The 24,492-nt window shown below is 30.7% G+C and overlaps 1 protein-coding gene and 1 non-coding gene across 51 annotated transcripts in view; both read left to right on the top strand.

Annotated features, from left to right (window-relative positions):
• Positions 1 to 24,492, top strand: part of LOC106663839 (Down syndrome cell adhesion molecule-like protein Dscam2) — a 125,649-nt gene that overhangs the window by 89,132 nt on the left and 12,025 nt on the right. For 16 of the 50 annotated variants that reach the window (XM_024226828.1, XM_024226823.1, XM_024226825.1 and 13 more), the window contains exons 8-13: positions 5,520 to 5,701; positions 5,778 to 6,035; positions 6,113 to 6,257; positions 6,334 to 6,596; positions 6,657 to 6,818; positions 17,989 to 18,273. In XM_024226828.1, the coding sequence (XP_024082596.1) occupies positions 5,520 to 5,701; positions 5,778 to 6,035; positions 6,113 to 6,257; positions 6,334 to 6,596; positions 6,657 to 6,818; positions 17,989 to 18,273 (1,295 nt within the window). Of the gene's footprint in view, positions 1 to 1,258; positions 1,389 to 1,940; positions 2,059 to 5,519; positions 5,702 to 5,777; positions 6,036 to 6,112; positions 6,258 to 6,333; positions 6,597 to 6,656; positions 6,819 to 7,677; positions 7,966 to 8,214; positions 8,500 to 9,554; positions 9,840 to 11,410; positions 11,696 to 13,572; positions 13,858 to 15,003; positions 15,292 to 17,025; positions 17,311 to 17,988; positions 18,274 to 18,666; positions 18,952 to 19,157; positions 19,443 to 19,676; positions 19,959 to 20,728; positions 21,014 to 24,492 lie in introns of all 50 variants that reach the window. The other 34 variants (XM_014388988.2, XM_024226832.1, XM_024226826.1 and 31 more) reach the window with 20 other exon arrangements.
• LOC112126900 lies at positions 4,302 to 4,422 on the top strand. Its single transcript, XR_002910284.1, has one exon. It is a non-coding gene; the product is annotated as a U5 spliceosomal RNA (small nuclear RNA).

Genomic DNA, 24,492 nt, shown 5'->3' with positions numbered 1-24,492 from the left:
GGAAAATAATAATATTATCAATTCAAGATTTATATTTATAATTCTATATAGTTCACCTTTGTTTAATTAATTTTTTGTGACAGTTTGGGAAATCAAGATTCCTGATTTCCTGTAATTTCATTATAATACCTGAAAAAACTAATTAGCATAAAACATTATTATGTATAGAAATAAGCAACATAAAAGAAGTATTGAAATATGGATGATGTTATACACAGTTGAGTAGAAACAACATTTTTGTAATTTCACATAGCTTTTCATGATCCAATAAAAAGTATTAGATTTTAAAATGTTCCTACCTAATTTTCAACCAAAACCATCATACATAACTGTTCGGAAATCGTGAGATGTGGTCTGGTGTGATGTAGGTTTCAGAAAAACATTTTCTTTATCGTGCCAACGTTTTGATCTTTATTGAGATCATCTTTAGGGCCTGGGATTTACAAACATTGTTTAAAATTAACAAATACATGTAGGATGTGGAAGTGTGCGTATGCAGAAAACGAACACTTTGAGTGAGTAGAAATACTTTGATTGAATATAAAAAATATTTTTTTGCATTGTTTAAATTCATTTTTTTCCACATCCTACATGTATTTGTTAAATTTAAACAATGTTTGTAAATCCCAGGCCCTGAAGATGATCTCAATAAAGATTGAAACGTGGCACGATAAAGAAAATGATTTTCTGAAACCTACATCACACCAGACCGTATCTTACAATTTCCGAATAGTTAGGTATGATGTTTTTGGTTAAAAATTTGGCAGGAATACATCTCACAATTTCTGAATAATCATCGACTAATGGTTACTAATCACCACATTTCATACATAACTTTAAATGATTTTTAAATTTGTTTTGTGGTAATTCTTTGCCGCATCCTGTACACCCCTTATTAACTTATATTGGAATCCTTTTTAACTAACTACTGCTTCAAAGTGAAGTGCAGAAACGAATACTCAGATATCAGTCCAACACAAGCCAACATCTCAAAAGGGACCATTCCAGGTCCCGTCCTGTATAAAATGTAAAATGAGGCTCACAGATGCAATGGTTACAAATAGCTGTGCGTTAAAATTAAAGAAAATCTAAACAAACTTTTTAAAAATTATGTCTAAATAATATTACACATTTTCAGAATTATACCATTTTCAAAACTAGAAAACTCAATATTAATTTTCTACAGCCCTTTTCCAACATTCAAGCCATTACACAAGAATCCAAAATGTGCTGAAATCCATGCAAATAATTATTGTAGATCCAATTGGAAGTAAAAGCCCAACGGTTGGTGGGGGTGACGATCTTACTGGAATTAGTATAACAAAAAAGAAAGGCCTATCATTTTCCCTTTTTTGTATCGCACAGGGCCATCCTCTGCCAAAATGGACGTATGTAAAAAATTTACTTTTTGCGGGCGAACTAATGTTGTAACAGTGAACATTATACATTTCAAAGATACCCTATACCAATTGTCCAAGGCTTCTTCAAGAATAACAAAAAAGGTATGTGGGTTTAATATTATTTTTTATTCAGAGCCAATGGGAGTAAAGGCACCAACAATTGGAGGTATGGGGTCAATAGTAAAACAAAACTCTGGCATAAGTTTTACACTTCTGTGTCAATCGCAGGGATACCCGATACCCTCTTTCAGGTAAACAGATATTTTTCTTGTAAATAAATCAAATGAGCGAATTATTCAGAGTAAAGTGTATTTCCAATCAAAACTACTTTCACCATCAACACATAAAATTATTCTAATTAAATAAATAAAACAAAAAAAATTGTAGTGTATTCTAACCAGATAACTATATTATTGTATTTCTTTTACACTAAATAAGGTGTTCATTGAACAGGGATATCCTATCTTGATATTTCACAAATTTTAAAATATGAACTTTAAAAAAATTGCTAAATTTTAACTATTGCCCGTTTCAAATCAGAACCTGTAGGAGCCAAATCGCCGACTGTAGGAGCTAAAGGCAGTTTCATGTTTCAAAGGACACACCAAAATTTTGCTTTGTTGTGCCAAGGCCAGGCGTACCCGACACCAATGTTTAGGTAGGATAACGATTACGTTTAGTAAACATTTATCTATCCATTAGATCCTGTCAGGACGAAGGCACCGATATTTTCTTCGGATGACAAAAGTAGAACTATATTCAGGAAGACTTTACAAGATATAGTGCTTATATGTCAGGCCCAGGGGTATCCATCTCCCAATTTCAGGTACAAATTCTTAAAAAGTTTAAATAATAAAGTTTTAAAACTACTCACATAAAAAACCTCTGTCAATTTAAAATAAAATTAAAATAGATTAAATTTAAACATAATTGTTAGACCCAGTTGGAGGGAAAAAGCCAGTTTTTTCTAACGACGATAAAATGAATTCATTCTCTCGAGATTTTGGATCATCTTTAAATTTGGTGTGCCAAGCACAAGGGTACCCACTACCATTGTACAGGTTCGTCTGCTATGCTATACTTTCTTGTATAAAATATAAACAAATGAAAATCAAATAGTGTAAAAAACATCTTCATTGTGGTTGTTACCTTTCCCATATCAGCACCACTTGTTTGCATTGAAAAAATATCTTCGTCTTTTGATTTAATTAGTTACTCAACTTATTTTATTATTAAACATCAAAGTTTAGGGAGTTAATATCAAGTACAGAGGTACCCATTACAACATTGAATTTATTTTTTTAAGAAATCGACCAATGAGAAAATTATTTAACATGCCAAGTTCAAATTAGATATGAGAAGTCTATTAGGTTAATTCATAATGATTTCTAATGGATATGCACATTTTGATGTCTTACTTTTGGTTGGTTTATAACACGAAATTTAAAACCGAATTTTCTTTCTCAGAACCTTTAGGTGCAAGAATACCTAAATTCTCAAGTGATAACAAAAGTGGTTTATTCTTCAGGCCTATAAACTACAATATTGTTTTATTATGTTCAGCTCAAGCATACCCAATTCCAACATATCGGTAAGAAGAATTAGGTTCTAAGAGCATTCTAATCTTCTTATCTTGGCTTAAGAGTTTCCTTCTTACAAAAAATTTTGTCTGAGTTCCACCTGCTCTCTTACAATCCAATGACCTTTTTTATACAACAGTTAAAATGTGAGACTCCAAGGACAAATTGTATTTTTTAGAACCGGTTGGAGTAAAATTGCCTACTTTTTCCTCTGACACTAAAATTTCTTCATATGTTCGTAATATGGGACAAAGTTTTGGCCTCCTGTGTTATGCACAAGGGTACCCAATCCCCAACACAAGGTAATCACCTTGATATGTACTTTTGTTTAATAAAATTATTGTTTTTGTTAACAGAAAATTGATAAGCACATTTCTAGTTTACTTAACTGATTTCATTAAATTTTATCTCAATACTTGGTTGGTTTATTTTTATTCAGAATTCTTATTATGTTCCAAACATATTTGTCAATTTTAATATTTTGAAAAATTTAATGAAATCTTCCAAACTTCTTAAATCTGATCAAATTCAAAATGATTCTTTCAATGCAGAACCAGTTGGGAGAGTTAGTCCTAAATTTTCCCCCACTTCGAAATCAAATACATTCGAATGGAAATTGGGTGGAACTCAGACCCTTTTGTGTGAAAGCCAGGCCTTTCCATTACCATCTTTCAGGTGAACATCAGTTTTGAAATAAATCGAATGTCTATTGGTACACGCTAAACATGGAAATTATCTTCTAGAGTAGTAAGTGTTTCCAATTCATTATTATTATAAGGTCATATACGGATATGTGCAGCTGTAAAGGTAAATATACAATAAAACAGAATTTTTTTTATATTTTGCAAAAAAAATGATCATACATTTCCTGCCAACAAACGTCATTTCTCAAATTTTGTTTAAAAATCAAAAGTTTGTGCTTTGCTTAAAAATAAAAGGTGTGAATGAAAGGTGAACTTTATTTATTCATGCGTATGTTAATTTTGCACATTATGAAAGCCATTTTTTTAAATGTGTGAAAATCAATCATTTTTGAAAATACGTTTTTAATAGTTAGATATTTTTAAACAGTACATAAATGATTATCGTCGGTTTTGTGTCTGTTGGTGTGTATTCATTTATGTCTGTCTACACAAGTGTGACGGTGGTGAAGTATATTTTTAAGCTTTTTTAGAAATTTAATTTTGAAAGTCTTAATTATCGAAAAATGTAATTCTTTAAAAACTGTTGTTCATTGTTAAAAAATAATATATACCGAATTAGTTTGAAATTATTAACAATTGAATTGGTGTGTTTACTAAATTGGGGTTTGGTTACTATTAACTTTGTTCCTCCCTTCATACTGAATACATCTTTCGCCTTTTATTAAAGATTTCCATGGAGGGGGGGGGACACTGATGAGCCTGTAATGAAATTATTATTATTAACCGTGGTCATTTAAAAAATAGATGTATTAGTGTTTTGATTTCATTTATTATTTTAGAGAAAACATAAATCCAAAGAAAAGGACATTGTCAAAGTTTCAACATGTTTTCATGATTGAAAATTTAAATTTTAAAGTAAAGTAGGTACAAGGCTGTTTGCTAAGCGCTGTACTCTATGTGATTTAAGATCATTAAGAAAATAAATATTATTTATCATTTAGAAATTATGTAAATTTATGCTGAAGAAAATGGTTCATAAAATTAAAATTTGTTACATTTGTAAATATATACAATATAATCCTTAGTTAAAAATCTGAGGGATTTTTATCAATGAAAAACTATTTAATTTAATTTAAAACTTATATATTATATATTTACTTCATCCACCATCTCATTTCAGTTTTGAAAAGTTCAACAATACAGAAATGATCTGCTATGCTATGTGGTGGCTTTTAAGATATGTGTTGGAAGCTTTGGTTCATTTGGGTGTTTCAATCTCTTTCAAGTTGATGAAGAATACATGTGCATTGAACAGTTCAAACATCTGATGCATTATTGAAATGACAATGGTTTTGGTTGGGCGATTTTTAAAATCCATATGCGCATGGCAAAACAGAATACAAGAATTTTTAAATAGACTTTTTTTTATAACATGAATTTTTTGGAAAATATTATTTAAATTCAGTGTTTCATTTACAAAATATAACTGCAGTAGATTTTTCTTTCTATTGATAAATTAAATCTGATCATAATAGTTGCAAATTTTTCTGAAATGACACTATTAAAAACCTAAAATTACAGAGACCTTTATCATTTATATAATATGTATATTATATTTAAGTTACTTGATGCTTGAATGATATTTTCCAAGAAATTATGATGTAATTTAATTTAGCTAACCCTTTTCAAAAAGACTACCTTTATCAGTATAAACTTGCTAAATAAATTTAACAAAATTACTGTTTAATATTTTTGATATGATAAAATATTTTTGATTTTAATATAAATAAATACAATTTAAGGCATATAAATAAAAAATTGAATGAAAAAGGTAGCTTTTCAATATTGAATTGTAATATTTTACCCTCTTTAATAACTTCATTTTGTTGTTGCAGGTGGTACAAGTTTGTCGAAGGAACATCAAGAAAACAGGCAGTCGTTATGAGTGACAGGATTAAACAAGTTTCTGGCACTCTTATAATCAGAGAAGCTAAAGTAGAAGATTCTGGAAAATATCTATGCGTAGTGAACAATTCAGTCGGAGGAGAAAGTGTGGAAACCGTTCTTACCGTAACAGGTAAATTAATTTTTTTGTTTTATTTTATTGTAGAATTGTAATAAATATCAATAATTAATCGTTATTTATTCTTTAGCCCCTCTTGTTGCTGGTGTTGAGCCTTCTGTACAGACAGTAGATTTTGGACGGCCAGCCCTCTTGACATGCAACTACGAAGGAAATCCTGTGAAAACTATTTCTTGGCTTAAAGATGGCAAAATACTACAAGGTCACAATGGACCAGTACTTAAGATTGAATCAGTGAGGAAAGAAGACAAGGGAATGTATCAATGTTTTGTTAGAAATGAACAAGAAAGTGCTCAATCAAGTGCGGAATTAAAGTTGGGAAGTAGATGTAAGTTTTGAACAAGTTTGCTTATGTCATAATCTATAAAAATATAAATTTTGTGTATGCAATTTTTTTTCTTATAGTCGAGCCTCCATTGATTACAGAAGGATTTGCAAGTAAAACTCTAGAAGCTGGGCCATCTGTTTATTTTAAATGTGTTGGTAAAGGTAACCCTATACCTGAAATCTCCTGGTATCTAGATGGAAAGAAACTCACAAGTGCAGATAGGTAAGGCTTGAAAATCTGAAATATTATTAATTTGAGCAGTATAAGAATAAATAAAATGTCAATATTCATTCCATAGAATTCAAGTTGGACAACATATTACATCGAACACAAATGTCGTCTCGTACCTGAATATTACAAGTGTCCATACTAACGATGGTGGTCTCTACAAATGTGTAGCTTCTTCAATAGTCGGCACAGTTGAACATGCTGAACGTTTAAATGTTTACGGTCTTCCATTTGTACGCCCTATGGAAAAGAAAGCGATAGTGGCTGGAGAAACTCTAATTGTAACTTGTCCTGTAGCTGGATTTCCAATAGAACAGATTCAGTGGGAGAGAGGTAAAGCTGTGTTACAGCTAGTATTATTTTATTAATTAAGTTTGTTTTATAATCTTTAAGATGGCCGAGTGCTGCCTATTAATAGAAAACAAAAAGTGTTTGCAAATGGGACTCTTATTATTGAAAATGTTGAGCGGTTGTCAGACCAAGCAACTTACACGTGTGTAGCCAAGAATTCTCAAGGTTACAGTTCCCGTGGAACTTTGGAAGTACAAGTCATGGGTAAGTTTGAAATTTATATTTTATTATATAATGTTTTATACAAACAATGTGCTCAGATAAATTTAATAATATCAAGAAAAATCTAGTTCAATGGCAATTTCTGGCCATTACTAGCACTATTATATTCAATTTATTATAAACTTTAATAGAAATAATTTAATAGTTAATAATTCTGACACTTTTTGTTTGATTATTTTAATGGTGATTGTCACATCAAAATAATTTAGATTTAAAGAAGTTATCAATTTTCAATTTTGAATTTTTCTAATAATATTGACAATTGTTTTATTTGAACTGTATGAGCTCATTGTATTAGTTCAATTTGTTTACTATCTTCTGTTTCAGTAGAACATTATTTGAATAAAATATATTTCATTTGGTTATTAATAATTTAAGAATAGGCAAATATTAAAATCAACAAAGCAACATTTATTAATATTGCCCAAAATTTAAAAAAGTACATATTTTGTAAATAAAATTATATTTAAGCAAACCTTGCATCTCCATTTTAGAGTGTTCCAAATACAATTAGAAGTTCTGAATAATGTTCTACGTTGTTATTAATTAATAGAAATTTTACGTTTTAGCTTTTTCATATGATAAATTTGTGTTCTATTTATTAAAAAGTTATAAATGTATTATTTATGTGATTCTTGTTTGTTGTCATTAAATGACAAATGCTAAGTTTTAAAGGTTCGAAAGGAAAGTTAAGTAAAAAGTATATTGAAATAGTGGTAAGTTGTATATTTTAAGATTCTAATAGAAATTGAAAACAATATTCTCATAGTTAAATGTAGTGTTTAAATAATGAAGAACCGAATGAGGTGATGAGACAATATAAATCCGATTTGTTTTATAGTCCCTCCTCTCATTACACCATTTCAATTTGACGGGCCAGCCAATGCGGGTGATAGCGTTCAAATAGCCTGTTATGTATCAAAAGGAGATATCCCTTTACGCATTGAATGGCATTTCCAAGGCGATGGGATGTCATCTCATGCGATGGGAGTTAGAACTGCCATGTTTGGAGAGAAGGCAAACATTTTGGCCATAGATTCAGTCGGACCTGGAAACCGTGGCGAATATACTTGTACAGCTTCTAATTTGGCTGGCGTTGCTAACCACTCAACAATACTTCTTGTAAATGGTGAAATTTGTACAAGCTTCACATATGCTTTATTCTTAGAGATGTTATTTTGTTCTCATAATTTATGAAAACACATTATGCTATTACCTTCCCAACACCTTTACTCTTCAATTGACATAACAAGTATAAAATCTTGTTTTATTCTACATACTAAGCCAGTATCTAAAATTTGTATTTGTTTTTATAGTTCAAAAATCCGCTTTTTATGTTATAAAAAATCCACCCTAATTATTTTAATTCTTTAACTAGTTTTGCCACATATAATTCCATTTTCCTTGGATGAGGATATAAATAATGGAGAAAGTGCCCAGCTGAATTGCCATGTGTCAAAAGGTGACAAACCTCTTAAAATTACATGGAGTTTTCATGGAGAGGAACTTTCTTCTCACTTGGGTATAATTACGACAAAGCTAGGAGACAGGTCTAGCATTCTAACGATTACGTCAGCCATGGCAGCACATACTGGAAATTATACTTGTACTGCCACTAATAATGCCGGTTCGACTAGCTACACGACTTCAATCCTCGTACATGGTATTATTTAGTAAGAATTTGCTGTCTAACCAGTAGCTAACCCGATGGCTTTTGGGGTTTTATCACTATGCACTTTTGTTTTGGTCTTACTATCTTAAAAGAAATCTCTCCCTTTCATTTTTTATTGTTAAACTACAAACTACTAGGCTACAAAGTCGTTCAATTGATGTTGTTAAAACATACTCATTTTTATTGCAGTGGAGCTTCCTTTGTTTTATTTTTAAAATAAAAAATAAATACTTATTTATTTTCATATAGGATTTATTTAAATCCTGTAAGTTCCTTAAACTATTGTTTGTAAATATATTTTTCTTGTTAATTTGTTCAATTAATTGAAAATTGTTTTAATTTCGAGTTCAGTTTTATCTAATTTTTATTTTTACTTTAAATCTCAAAGAGTTTCTTGAAATAATGTTGTTGTTGTTGTTGTTGTTGTTTTTTTCACCTTATTATATTCAAAAAAGTGATGTCAGTTATATAAAAAGGGGTTTTCTCAATTAAAACTGTGTGATACGATAGGCTCTTTTGCATTATAATTAGTATTAATTAGTTTAATTTTTTGACAGTGGCCATCCTAATTTTGTGGAACTCCATAAGAAATAAAATAATTTATTGATAAGAAATAAATTGTCTTTTCCACAATAGGTGTTTATTTTGTCAGACACATTTCGGTCTAATATAGATCATCTTCAGTGATTTAAAAAATAAATAATAAATAAAGTGGATTGATGGTTTGTTACATAGTTGTAAGTTTAAAAGTGGATATCTGGACTATGGACTATGGATGTGGCGAGTAGTCTGTCAAAAATTATTATTTATTAGAATATTAGAATTATTAATTTATTTTCAAACGTCACTGAAGGTAGTCTACATTAGACCAAAATATGACTGATGAAATAAACGCGTATTGTGGAAAAGACAATTTATTTTTACCAATCAACTTAAATTACTTTATCATTATTGATGATAATGAAGCTCAGTTTATTTTCTCAACATAATCACTAGTTATTCTTAGACCACACTCAGAATTCCTGTGAATTAATTGGTTTATACAGTACAGCCATTCATCGTGCCGTTTGATTTCGAAGAAATGAATTATGCTGGGGAAACAGTTCAGATTAATTGTTTTGTCGCCAAAGGAGATTTACCCCTAAAAATAAACTGGAATTTCCACGGAGAGGATTTGTCATCACGTAAAGGGATGTCCACATCTAGAATGGGAAAAAGAACAAAATTTCTTACAATTGAATCATTAACAGCAGCACATTCAGGAAATTACACTTGTACTGCGGAAAATGATGCCGGCATGGTTTCATACACTGCAAAATTGCTTGTTTCTGGTTAGAATGAACATTTGTTTCAGCATGGTCATGTTTGTATCAATCATCTGAAGGCAGTTTCTTCCATTTTGCTAATAGTTATTTAAACAAATAATTTGACTTAGCTTTTCGTCATTATGTTTTACAAACTTTTAGCTTTAAAAGTGCAATCACTAAAAAAATTCATATTCCTTAGTTTACTACAAGTGGTTTATTTAAAGAAGGTCTTTAGGTTAATGTCTATTTCAAATATTTTTCACAGAGTATTTGCTTTGCTGTTATTTCTTCTCTCAATTATCTTTCAATGTTCATAAGAAATTTACAAAAATTAAATTTTTTCTCTAATCAAACTAGGACATTTTGCTTCTAATACATTTTTATGCCATTTAGTTCGCCCATACATCAATCCTTTCTCATTCGAAGAGCATACATATGCTGGGGAAATAGTACAATTGTACTGCTTTGTCTCGAAAGGGGATACACCCTTGAAAATCACTTGGAGTTTTCACGGTGAAGATTTGTCATCTCATATGGGAATGTCAACATCGAGAATAGGGGAGAGGACAAGTCTTCTAAGCATTAATTCAGTAATGGCGGCACATTCAGGAAATTATACTTGTACAGCAGAAAATGCTGCTGGTACCATGGAGTACACATCTACACTTTTTGTCTCTGGTTAGATATCTAAGAACTCAAACTGTGAACAATCTTTAATATTTATTGATGATAAAGAATAGCATGTTTTGTTGAAGAAACGTTGTAAGTAATAATTTGTTTGTAGGATAGTCCCCTTTAATACCCTATGTATATTTTAAATCTGCTCTTTAATTTTATTATTATTACTTTTATTAAGTTATTTGGCTATATATAAGCTATATAGCTTCTTTTTTTCTCTGCTTTGCAATTTGTAGGTATAATTTTGTTGTTTTGTATTAGTTTTACATTTCTCAATTGAATTTTAACAATTTACTTAAGGTTAAAATGAAACTATTTGCCATAAATTAAATATACTACAAATAAAGTCACAGAGGCAATAATGAAAAGGATATTTACACATTTTTTTTTTACATTTTTTCTTGGGTTCTAATAAGAGTGACTTTTGTATCAGTTCTTCCCAAAATCACTCCTTTTGGATTTGGATCACTTCCTTTGGATGATGGAAATTTTGCCAGCCTCCAGTGTATGGTTAGTGTGGGTGATTTGCCGTTGGAAATTAAATGGCTTTACCCAAAGATGTCAACACCCAATCACGGGGTTACACTTACGAAAATTGCTCCTCAAGTCAGCATATTGACGATACCAAGGGTCTCTTCTAAAAATATAGGAAACTACACATGCATTGCAACAAATTCTGCAGGAAGAGATATTTATACAACCAGTCTTTATGTCAATGGTTTGACTTCAAACTAATTTGTGTCTTTTTTTTCTTATAGAACAATATTATTTTTAGAAAGCAATGCTTTGTAGAATTTTCTTGGTGTATCCCATATCCCTTTATGCATATACTTAATAATATCAACCTTTTTATTGACTTTATTTTATTATTATTTTTTTTTTTTATAAATACAATTGACTTTCTTCTACATTGACAGTCAAACCCGTCATCATGCCATTCTCATTCGAAGATATGAATTTCGCTGGGGAATCAGTACAATTAAATTGTTTTATCACCAAGGGAGATTTACCCATAAAAATTAGGTGGAGTTTTCATGGGGAAGAATTATCTTCCCACATGGGCATGTCCACATCAAGGATCGGAGAAAAAACTAGTCTTCTTACCATTGATTCATTAATGGCTGCTCATTCAGGCAACTATACCTGTTCAGCAGAAAATGGTGCTGGAGTATCAACTTACACAGCGACTTTATTTGTTTCTGGTTAGATAATTCATTTGGCACCAGCATGTTTCACGGTTTTTTGTATTTAGTTACAATTATTTCCTTACTTTCCCTTGATTTAAATTTTTTATGCTTTAAAATAACAATGTAATAACTATTGTGCTTATATTATTATAATTTGTTTATTTATTTTAACATTTCATACATCAAACACTAAACCCAAACACTAAAATTCAATGTATGCTTATTTGTTTATAACAATCCTCCATTATGCTAAATCTTACTGAATTTTCAACCTTGACCAGGAATTTATTTGAGACAGTGCTTAACTTGCCCTGATTATTATAAAAAAATATATCATATTTCCACTATATTATAACAACTTAGAAAATATTATAAATCATTATAATAATATGTACAGGGAAGAATAAACATATGTGCTATAATATGTAGGAAATATATTAACTTTCAACCGACTTTAAAAACTTCTACAAATACTAAAATATTAAAAACAACAAAATTTATCCTTTCCACAATCTAATTTTATTAAATCTTTCTATACGATTCTAACACAATCATTTAAATCTGTGTTTCGTTATTTTGTTTTTACTATAATGCTTTATGATATCGAAATTGTTCTTCCATTAGTTATGCCAAAAATTAATGCTTTTGGATTTGGATCACTTCCTTTGGACTCCGGGAGTTTTGCCAGTCTTCAGTGCATAGTGGGTCTCGGTGACTTACCGCTGGAAATGAAATGGTTATATCCACGAATGTCCACATCAAATTCTGGAGTGACGATTTCTCAGATAGCCCCCCAAGTCAGTTTTTTAACTATTCCAAAAGTTACTTATGAAAATATTGGAAATTACACTTGCATAGCTTCAAACACTGCTGGAAGAGATATTTATACTGCCCAACTCTTAGTCAATGGTTTGACTTTAAACTTAATAAGCTAGAAATGTATCTAATTTTCTTTGTAGATCATGCCTGCTTGCTCAGTTTTTTCAGTTTTAGAATTGATTTTATTTTATTTATTTACAAAGGTGCCCATTTATTATATATCCCATTCAAACTGGTTGATATGTCTTGTTAGAGAGAAGCATTTGTAAAATAATTAAAATTTTAATTAAATCAATTATTGAATAAGTTTTTTAAATTAAATTAGTGTTGAAGTCTTTTATTGATAGGAAAGTCCTACAATTAACATTTAATATTAAAGCATTAGATCTAATTGATTCTGAATTTCATATCCAGAATTTTTATCACTATTTCAAAAATTGTTTTATACATTAAGCTTTTACTATATTTGCAATATATTTACACACATATAAAAAACACAAAAACACAGTTACAAATATTGAATATTATAAAGATATTCTTCAGTCAAAGTATATCTAAAGTGAAATTTTCAATACAGTTAGGCCATCGATCACCCCCTTCTTCTTTGAAGAAAAGAACTATGCCGGTGAAACAGTCCAGGTTACTTGTTTTGTCGCCAAAGGTGATTCGCCTTTGAAAATTAGTTGGAATTTTCATGGTGAAGATCTGTCTTCACATTTGGGAATGTCTACATCAAGAATTTCAGAAAGAACAAGTCTACTAACAATTGAATCACTGATGGCGGCCCATTCTGGCAACTATACGTGTTCAGCAGAAAACCCTGCAGGATCTTCCTCATACACAGCTAATTTACTCGTTTCTGGTTAGAGATGGTTAAAAATGTAAAAAACAAAACAGCATGATGTTCATATTGTGGTAGTATCCTGGTAAATAGTAATCCTTTTGTTATTTACTGGAACCCAAGTGATCTTGAGAAGCGTAGTTTGTTATATTAATTAGATTGTCATTTACTGTAAACTACATATTTGCTTTATTAATTTATGTTGAAAATAATTTTAATTTTTGACCTACAGTACTTCCCCATATTATGCCATTTGGTATCGACGAAGAGGTAAATAACGGCGACAGTGTGCAACTTACTTGTCATGTATCAAAAGGGGATACACCTTTAGTTATTACTTGGAGTTTTCATGGTGAAGAGCTTTCTTCACATTTGGGAATTGTAACAGCAAAAATTGGAAGTCGAACTAGTCTTTTAACTATAGAATCAGCAATGGCTGCCCATTCTGGAAACTATACTTGTGCAGCCTTTAACTTGGCTGGTGCAGTGAATTACACTGCAGCAGTGCGGGTTAATGGTATTTATTTACAATAAAAAATACTATTAGAGAATTCCAATTCTACTTGCTTGATTAGATGTTTTTTTTAAATTACTAATATAGCAATGTTTTCTTTATGTTTAAACAATTATCCTTTTTCTTGTACAGTTTGCTACACCATATTGGATGGTTTGTTAATTATTTGTGGCATTTAACACACAGCAATTGTTTCCAGGATACAAAAATGTGTTTCCAGTGGATTAAAAAAAAAACTAATTATATTTGTCAATAATATTAGCTTACTCATGTAGGTATTTATTCAATATATAGGGCTAATTTTTATCGGGTTCAGTAAACTTTAGACTATACCACTACCAATTGTTTTACCCATTTCCTAATTAATTTTTAAATTTGCTTGTTGTTCTTACTCAACACTGATACTTCTACTTTGAATAAGAAATTGTACGTTATTTACATATCTCATTTTTCGAACTTTCCATCTTTCGACTTCTTATTTTCAATCTAGGAATATATGAAACATTGAGATAAAAAGTCTGGGAGAGTTTTCTTGCACATACCTTTCTCATATTATGGCATATCTACACATATTATCTGAAATATTTATAAACATAAACAAATAAAACATAAACAAATAAAATACAAAATCAACTTTGTTGGATTACAGTAAGGCCCCAACTTCAGCCATTTAGTTTTGGCCAAAAACCTATGAACACTGGGAAATTTGTAAATTTAGTCTGCAGTATCGCTGAGGGTGATCGACCAGTTACACTTCAGTGGCTTTTAAATGGAATGGAGATAACCCACGATTTAGGAGTTAACATTGTCGAACTGAATGAAGGATCTTCCTTACTTTCAATAAAATATGTTAGTGAAAAACATGCTGGAAATTATTCATGTATTGCTAAAAATCTAGCAGGAATGGATTTGTATTCATCAACCCTTGTGGTCAACGGTACCAAACAAATAAAAGTTCTAATGTTAGATATTTATGCGTAGTTTTGGAAAGTTACTTTTCTTACATTTACTGTACTTTTTTTACTGTACGTTTTTCGTATTGCCATTATTTTTCAAATAGGGGCTCATTTTATTTACAAAAATGAACACTAAGAAACTTTTGCTTTTTATTTATGTTATAATTATTATTACGCACTTTTGTCTTTTTAGTGTCTCCTAAAGTAGCATCTTTTACCTTTGGTGAAATACCATACGAAGCCGAACAATTTGTGTCAGTTATGTGCTCGGTTCTGCAAGGAGATCTCCCAATCAGAATAACATGGGAATTGAACAAACAGCCATTGTTTTCAAACAACGAAATTGTTATAGTTCAAACAAGCAAAAGAACAAGTGCATTATCTATTGAATCGGTATCAGAAAAACATGTTGGAAATTATTCATGTATAGGAATGAATGAAGCTGGATATGATGTACACACAGCATCACTTCTTGTCAATGGTTTGAATAATTTAATAATTTTGGACTTGTACGGCATTTAGCATCTTGAAGAACTAAACAATTTTTTTCTTAAAAATTCAAATTATTTTCCTTCTTTGCATTTTTTAAAATTGTGAATTGATTCCAAACAATGTACTTTGAATCTTCCATAGAAAATTACAACAGCAAGTATTGTGAAAATTTTTATTTTTTATTTTATTGTTTAATAACAATAATGATTTCCATGTTATGGGGCAATATAAATAATGGTTGGATGAAAAACAATTTTTTTTCTAAATAAAGAAACTGCAATGTTTTTTCAGTTACTCCAAAAGTATCACCATTTTCTTTTGGCACTGAACCTTATGAGGAAAACCAATTTGTCTCTATTCAATGTTCTATTGTCCAAGGAGACTTTCCTATTCTTATATCTTGGCTTTTTAATAATGAGACAGTTGTCCCTAATGATCAAGTGTCTATCACTTATACTGGGAAAAGGATGAGCACTTTGTCGATCGAATCTGTAACTGAACACCATGTTGGGAATTATACTTGTATTGGTAAAAATGAGGCAGGATATGGTTCCCACTCTTCACAACTTTTGGTCAATGGTCAGTCTTTGTGCATGTGATCATAAGGTATCATTAGAGTACACTGTGATTGCTGTGCAAGCTAATATTTCACTTAGGAATTAATTTGAATTCACCTTAGTATATTTGATGTTACTTTATTTGCTTGCATCTTTGTTTAGTGCCTCCAAAAATGCTTCCTTTTACTTTTGGTGATGAACCCTATGAGGAGGGTGAAAGTGTTTCAATCCAATGTTCCGTTTCGACTGGTGACCTTCCAATTAACATTACGTGGTATTTTAATCATCAAGCAATCACCTCGGCTGATATATTCCTTTCGAGAATAGGCCGGCGAGCAAGTGCTCTAAGCATTGATCAAGTCAGTTGGAAACATGTCGGGAATTATACCTGCATTGGCACAAACAAAGCTGGATCATCTTCATTCTCTGCAGAACTTTTAGTTAATGGTTATTTTCTTTCTAAATACTACATGTTTTTATTTCCAAGTTAGTGTAGATTTTGAATGATTTGTTTTGTAGCAGTTGAAAAATTTTATTATTATTTATTAAAAAAATATATTCGAATTTAGGGCGAGTTGGACACTTTATTTACTATTTTTTGGTTTTAAAAGTTTTTCACACTAAAACTCCATCCTTATCCCATTTCAATTTATTTATTAGAAAATTTCAGGCTTTTACTCCTACATTTTCTCTGTTTACATACAAAAAATATGAATAATGTTATAAATTGAGCATTTATAATTTTTCTTTCAGTTGTTCCCAAAGTTGCTCCGTTTTCATTTGGTGATGAACCCTATGAAGCATTTCAATTTGTGTCAGTCACTTGTTCAATAGTTAAAGGAGATATTCCTATTATTATTTCTTGGCTTTTTAATAACGAAAGTATTGAAGCTAGTGATGAATTTACAATTAATCACAGTGGAAAACGTATGAGCACCTTGTCTATTGACTCTGTTTCTGAAAAACATGTTGGCAATTATTCATGCATTGGCAAAAACGAAGCTGGATATGATATCCACACTGCAGAACTCTTGGTTAACGGTCAGTTGTAGATTTGTTTAATGGTTGTTTTTTATGGATAATGCATCGTGTCAGGAAATATTTTACCATTTTTAATTAGCATATCTTTGCATTTTTACTATGTATGTTCAAATGTTTATGTTTAGTGCCACCAAAAATCCTACCCTTTCAATTCGGGGAAGAACCATTTGCAGAGGGAGAAGGTGTGTCTGTCCAGTGCACTATCTCAACTGGAGACCTTCCTATAAATATAACTTGGCATTTCAATAAGGAGCCCTTAACTTTTGATGATGTTTATATTTCACCTTTGGGAAGACGATCTAGTGCAATTAATATCGAGCAGGTGTCTTGGAAGCATGCTGGGAATTATACTTGCTCTGCCATGAATAATGCAGGGTATACAATCTTCTCCTCGGAACTACTTGTCAATGGTTAATTTCAGGAAATAGATTTTAGTGGCCTCTTATAGCAGGCATTATTGTTGCTGCATTTTAGTTTTTATAAATTGAAAGTGCATTTTAAAATTTGTTACTTTCCTTGAAGACAATATAGTTTCATCCTTTTATTCCCTGATTGTAAACTTTTTATGGTACATATTTTTCTGAAGTAGCTATTTTAGATATCTTTCTGTATATTACTTAATCATTCTATTTAAATTACATTTTTAATGGGTTTTTAATCCTTTAACTACAAAAAAGTTGAAATTAATTTATTAAACTTTTAATTTCAACACTGTTTAGTTAGTTTCAACAAGCTATAATTTAACCATCCTGTTTATTCTAAGATTTTTTTTGTTGCAAAGAAACTTCACTAAAATAGGATTTACAATTGTATGTTTTATAAGTTGTTAGCCTCCCGTTTCCCTTGTATAAGGTCCCATTTCCCTTGTAGAACGGCATAGATTACATCTAGAAATTTTTAGTCAGGACAAGAAATTTTTGTATCAGTTTGGAAAGAATAGTACAACTTCATCTCATTCTATTTAGTGACTATTTATTTCACACTAAATAATATTTGATGGTGTAGATCTAGTTAAAAAAGAAACAGTTAAGAACTTGTTATGATAAATATCATTTAATGATCGATTCTGTATTTCTAATTTCATTTAGTGCCTCCTAAGATCCTAGCATTTGATTTTGGCGATGAACCATTCGCTGAAGGAGATGGCGTGTCCATTCAATGCATGGTCTCCACTGGAGACCTGCCAATCAACATAACATGGTGGTTTAACGACATGCCCTTGAATTATGACGATGTGTCTATTGGACCAATGGGTAGAAGAGGGAGTTCGCTAAGTATAGATCAAGTATCGTGGAAACATGTTGGAAATTATACTTGCATCGCGTCAAATAAAGCAGGGCTTTCAACACATTCAGCCGAACTATTTGTCAATGGTTACTTTTTTATTGTTTTATGTAGCACTCTTTGTTTCTAGTAATTGTGCCTGCTTTGATTATTTTTTTTATTTATCTGGATGAAGGCAAAAAATTAATGTAAATTGTTCTTTTTATTTTATTAGTTTATGTCAATTAAAACATTTTTGTTTAATTAACCAGCCATTTATCTTAAAACCAGCTAATCAAATTTTCCTTGTGTGACTTAAATGTCCTAAAAAAAAACTTTTTTTATGTCCATCTATTTACATTTCAAATGTATAGATATAGGGGCTTTTTTAAACAGCAATAAAAACAACAAGAGATTAGTGGACATTTTTTAAGCACTTAACAGATTTGTATCCATAGAATTTTTTTAAAAATCATTAATAATTTTGTTATCATAATTTATAGTTCTTCCAAAAATATTGCCATTCAATTTTGGTGATGAGCCTTTTGCTGAAGGAGAAGGAGTTTCAATGCAGTGTATGGTGTCAACTGGTGACCTTCCCATAAACATAACTTGGTGGTTTAATGATGAACCGATTAAATTTGATGATATTTCCATTGCACCGTTGGGAAGAAGAGGAAGTGCATTGAGTATTGACCAGGTTTCTTGGAAACATGTAGGAAATTACACTTGTATTGGTTCAAATAAAGCAGGGAATTCAACTCATACATCAGAACTTCTTGTCAACGGTTACTTTTTTCTCAATTAAATTGCAACGAATACAAAATTATTATTGAAAGTGCATATGATTGCCTTTTGGTTTTTGGAATTTTGTCAGAATCCACATATGGTTTATTTTTTGTTAAAACTAAACATTCCTTTAGCCTAGCCGGAGTTCCTAAAACAAACTTCTAAATAACTTTAGATTTTAATAATTTTGTAATAATTTCTTCAGTTCCTCCAAAAATTCTGCCGTTTCATTTTGGGGATGAACCATTTGCTGAAGGTGAAAGTGTTTCAATGCAGTGCTCTGTTTCTACCGGAGATCTCCCGATTAATATTACTTGGCAGTTTAACAACAAATCTTTGAATTTTGATGACGTTTCTGTATCCCCATTCGGGAAAAAAGCCAGTGCAATCAGCATAGATCAAGTAACCTGGAAACACGTAGGCAACTACACTTGTCTTGGATCCAATAGGGCAGGACAGTCATCACATACTGCTGAATTACTTGTTAATGGTTATTTTCTTTCTATCTTCAACACTGTTGTATTAGTGCTATGGTGCAGTTTTTATTTATTTTCGCAATTAATGAATTGAAAGTGCATTTTTCCTTATATCTAGGATTTATTTATTAAATATATGTTTTATAACTGCTGTGTACTTTTTGATTAATTAAGTTTAATTTGATTATGCTTTTAAAATACCAATGTGAAGGAACATGAAAGTTTTTATGTAATATTTCAATTTTTAGTCCCTCCTGAAATATTTCCAATGCTACCGGAAATCACATCAAGCATAGGGGAACAGATACAATTTAGTTGTATTGCTGCCAAGGGTGACAACCCTTATGAGATAGTATGGTTTTTCAACGGTGTACAAAGAATGCCTCCAGGAGTTGCTTTGCTCAAAATTGGAAAGCATCCAAACATTCTTCTTATTACTGTGGCTTCTTATCTACACACTGGAAATTATACCTGTCGAATTTCAAATGTGGCTGGAAGTGTGCAACAGTCTACATATGTTCTTGTCAATGGCATGTAGATTTTTTTTCTGGTTTTATTGTGAAAGGGGTTTATCATCGTACTAATTTCATTCCTAACACTATTCATAAAATATGTGTACTAATAACTTCATTTCAGTTCATGCTAAGCACTTGTACAGGCATTATTTATAGACATTAATTACTTTATTTGTGCTTATAAAAACATAATGACACTAGTCTGGTAAAAGTTACTTTTTTTATAATTGTTTGTTGACAGTATTACCTAGAATTTTACCTTTCTCTATTGGAGATGATCCTATTTTTGCTGGACAGTCGGTTCAGGTGGCTTGCTTTGTTACTGAAGGGGACCTTCCTTTAGACATTAGTTGGACCTTTCAAGGGAAAGAGATATTGTTCGATGAACTAAAGATATCTACAGCTAATGTAGGGAAAAAAACCAGTTTACTCTCCATAGATTCTGTTAGTGCAAGACACACAGGGAACTATAGTTGCACAGCTAGTAACAAAGCTGGGACTTCTCAGTTGACGACCTTTCTTAAAATAAATGGTAAAATGGTATTAAGAGATTGATTGGGCACTGAGTAGTTTCTATATGATCCTTTTAGAGTTGAACCTTATTCTTCACCATACATAATGTATTTCATTTAAATATTAAGCTTATTTTAAATTTGCTTACTGTGCTTTGTAAAGATGTGATGCTCAGAACATTACCTTCATCCCTTGCAAAAACAACTACACAGTTTTAAGTTCTATAAAAAAAACCATCACACGATTAAGTAAGATTTGGTTCTTGTCCTTAGTTCTACCAAAAATTATTCCGTTTGGTTTTGGTGGACCAACTTTTGCCGGCCAACCCGTTCAAGTTACTTGCTTGGTTGTGGAAGGCGATTTTCCTTTGAGCATTGACTGGAGTTTTGAGGGAGCGGAAGTGTCAGCTGAATCAGACATAACAACAATAAGAATTGGGGACAAGGGCAGCATGTTGCTTATAAATTTTGCCAAATCCCATCATTCGGGATCGTATACCTGCACTGTAAAAAATCCAGCAGGGATCGCTTCTTTTACTGCCAATCTTGAAATAAATGGTACGAAAGCTTTACATAATACTAACGAAAAATTAGAAAGCTCAACAATCTTGTCTTATGGATTTGCACTTCTATTCCATCCCCTCCGTTCCAAAAAAAACAACTTTATATTATATAATGCCACAATATTATGGCTCAAAAATAAACATGTTTTTGTATTTTTCCCAAATGGTGACAACATTCTAGCATTCCTCATAATCTGATATATTATATATACATACATTTATTACGTAAAGCATGAATTTTTGTTTTCACATTGTGCTACTAAAGTATACTCAAAGTCCTACAGATTCCAAAAATGATGACAACGATCTGAAATTTTACACACTTGAAATATATTGTGTAACCTGCCACCAGCTAAATTTAGCACTTTTTTTTTGTATTTTATTACTACAAAGATTTATTAAAAGACTCATTCTTCATTAAAATATTTTTCAAATTAAAGCAATTGAATCGTAGCAATCGTTTGAATCAACCTTAACTAACTAATATAATGATTATTTATAACAATGTTGCTCATTTTCCTAAATAATTTTAAAAACTTACTAACCTAAACATTATACACGATCATTACACACGATTAACACACAAAATGATTTACAGTTCTCCCAAAAATAGTACCATTCAGTTTTGGTGAATCTCCAATGTTTGCTGGGCAAGCTGCACAAGTCACTTGCCTGCTATCAGAAGGAGATTCCCCATTGTCGATATCATGGGAATTTAGTGGTGGTTCAAACTTTGATGAGTTGGGAATATACACTAATAAACTTGGAAAGAAAGGGTCTACACTGTTGATTGAATACATTACTTCTGAACATCAAGGGAATTACACATGTATCGCAAAAAATTCTGGTGGAACCATTTCATATTCCTCATACTTAGAAATTCATGGTAAAAATTAATATAACAACACAAATGTGTCTGCATTAATATTGTATCATGTCCTTTTTATTTCTTCCAATCCCTTATAATTTTTTTTAAGTTAAAGTTTTATTAATGAAATATATTTGAATTAGTTCTGCCTCGGATCGATCCTTTTTCGTTTGGGGAGTCTCCAATATATGCGGGTGAATCTACTCAGGTGACCTGTTTTGTTTCTCAAGGAGATTTGCCAATGACAATTAAATGGAGCCTAGAAGACTCGAATAGTGTAAAATTAAATTCCGACCAACTGATTAAGAAGGGCGGAGTAACAATAATGTCTGCTGGAAAAAGAGGATCAATGCTAGTTATTGACTCTGTTACATCAGAGAACAGAGGAAAATATAAATGTACTGCTACAAATTTAGCAGGCTCAAGTTATCGTTCTGCTTATCTTGAAATTCATGGTAATAATTTCTACAGTTGATTACTTGTATTGGAGCCCTTAAATTGATAACATATTATTTGAAAAATTTTATTTACTTTTTTATTTATTTATTATTTTTAGAAAGGCAATCCTTAACCAATGAAATGTCACTTTTGAGTGGGGTCTGTAACTTGTATATTAGTACACTTACATCACTTTATATTTTTGTTTAACTTTGATTATCTGTTTTTGGTAGTGTTATTTATTACTAGAGAGTCTTTATGAATGCTCATTCCACAGATTCACCACAAATTGAGCCTTTTGCATTTAATAAAAATGGTGTAAGTGGTGGGACATCAGTTCGTGCTATGTGCACAGTGATTGCTGGTGATTTTCCAATGGAAGTTTCTTGGTTCAAAGATGGAAACTCAATTTATGATTCTAAAAATAGAAGAATACAGCACATTGATGAAGCGACAGTTATTTTGTCCCTTACACAATTAAATCTTAATGATTCTGGGAATTATACTTGCATTGCTGAAAACATTGCTGGAAATACCTCACATACTGCTGAACTTTTTGTGAAGGGTGCTTTACCATACTTTTGTACTGCATGTCTAGGGCTGTATTGTTGTTAGAAATGGCTCTCCCATAATTATATTTTAAAGTTGAAAATTGTTATTTTTTTCATGCAAATTGCGGCAATATAATGCAAGAATTTTAATTATTTAATATTCCTTAATTTTGAATCACACCAGGGCTTCCTTAATATCTACTTTAAAACTAATATCACATGAAATGTTTAAAAGAATGTTGGCTTCAAATTATTTTTAAATTAATTATCGTTATAATAGTCCAATCAAACAAATTGTTTTAATTTTGTTTAATGTCTAAAAATAAAGGGCACTTGACATGCTATTATCTTTTTTCTTAACACATTTTATTAAATCATCGTTTTTATTATTGGGCTGTTAGAGGAAATATTTTAGGACATCTGGCAAATCCTTCTCATTCCTTGAACCATTTCCATTTTTGCCAGAAACTAGGCTAGGAAACTGACCAATTCGACCTTTCCCAGTTCCCATTAATTTATGCACTTTCAATTTTAATTTATGCATGTATTAGCAGCATGAAAATGTTAAATGAAATTTGAAAATTAAATGCATATTTAACAATTTTAAATAAAACAATAAATTAATTTATTGCTTTTTTTAAATTATATAATGCATGAGTATGTTGGTGTTGGTAGTTGTGTCTTAATATACAATATGTATTAACCCTAAAGAATGTGTTTCAACTATAGGTGGAAATAATTTTTTTAGAAAACTATTCCAAAAAAAAAAAAAAGGCAACATTTAAACAATGAATTTTATGATTTATTATCCATATTATATTTTAAAAGATATGACTGGCATTTGCCAACAAGCCACATGGCCGAGATGGAAGAAGTCCTAAGATCTAACTTCTTCCATTTTGGCAATGCAGCTTGTACAAAAAAACCACATGGAAATGTTTTCTAACAAACCAAAAAATGTTAACATTGCTAATAATTATAACAATGATTACTTTGTTTCATTTGATACACATACACAGCACAAGAATTAATTTAAATGTTTACTATGGTTGAAACCTGTTCTTTTTTTATTTGAGATGATCTAACATTAGTACTTGATGGTCAATGTTATTCTGATAAAAACTTTTATGTACTGTTTCAAAGTGCTTCTTTTTAAGTTGGTATGGTTATGATTGTTAAGTAATGACAATACAAATAAAATTAAATGAAAATACCTTTCTAAAATTAACTTTTATGTGATAAGTATTTAATTAGAGGTAGTTAACACATGCATTGACCATTTAGTACTTATTAAGAAAAACCATGATTTGGCTAGTTTATATTTTGAGTCATTTAAAAGAAAAAGTTCAAATAGTGTTTCAATTTTATGTCACTAAGCCATATCATGGAATTTAACGTTCTATGTGTTTAGACCTGAGTATTAAAAAATTAACAATTTAGTATACAGTATTTATTTCGTTGTGAAACTGAATTAAGCCTGCTGCATAATTGTGTTGTTCCTTGTTTTGTAAATGTTTTTTAAACAAATTTAATTTCTTATTTAACTCCATAGTAATTTATGCTTGCTAAGTTCAGTTTTACAACAAGACAAATTAAGCATTTCATAGATTACTAACA

The sequence above is a fragment of the Cimex lectularius genome, unplaced genomic scaffold, assembly GCF_000648675.2.
Source record: "Cimex lectularius strain Harlan isolate CLEC.00 unplaced genomic scaffold, Clec_2.1 scaffold7, whole genome shotgun sequence".
NCBI lineage: Eukaryota > Metazoa > Arthropoda > Insecta > Hemiptera > Cimicidae > Cimex > Cimex lectularius.
The sequence above is the reverse complement of the archived record's forward strand: the minus strand, read 5'-3'. Positions and strand labels throughout refer to the sequence as shown.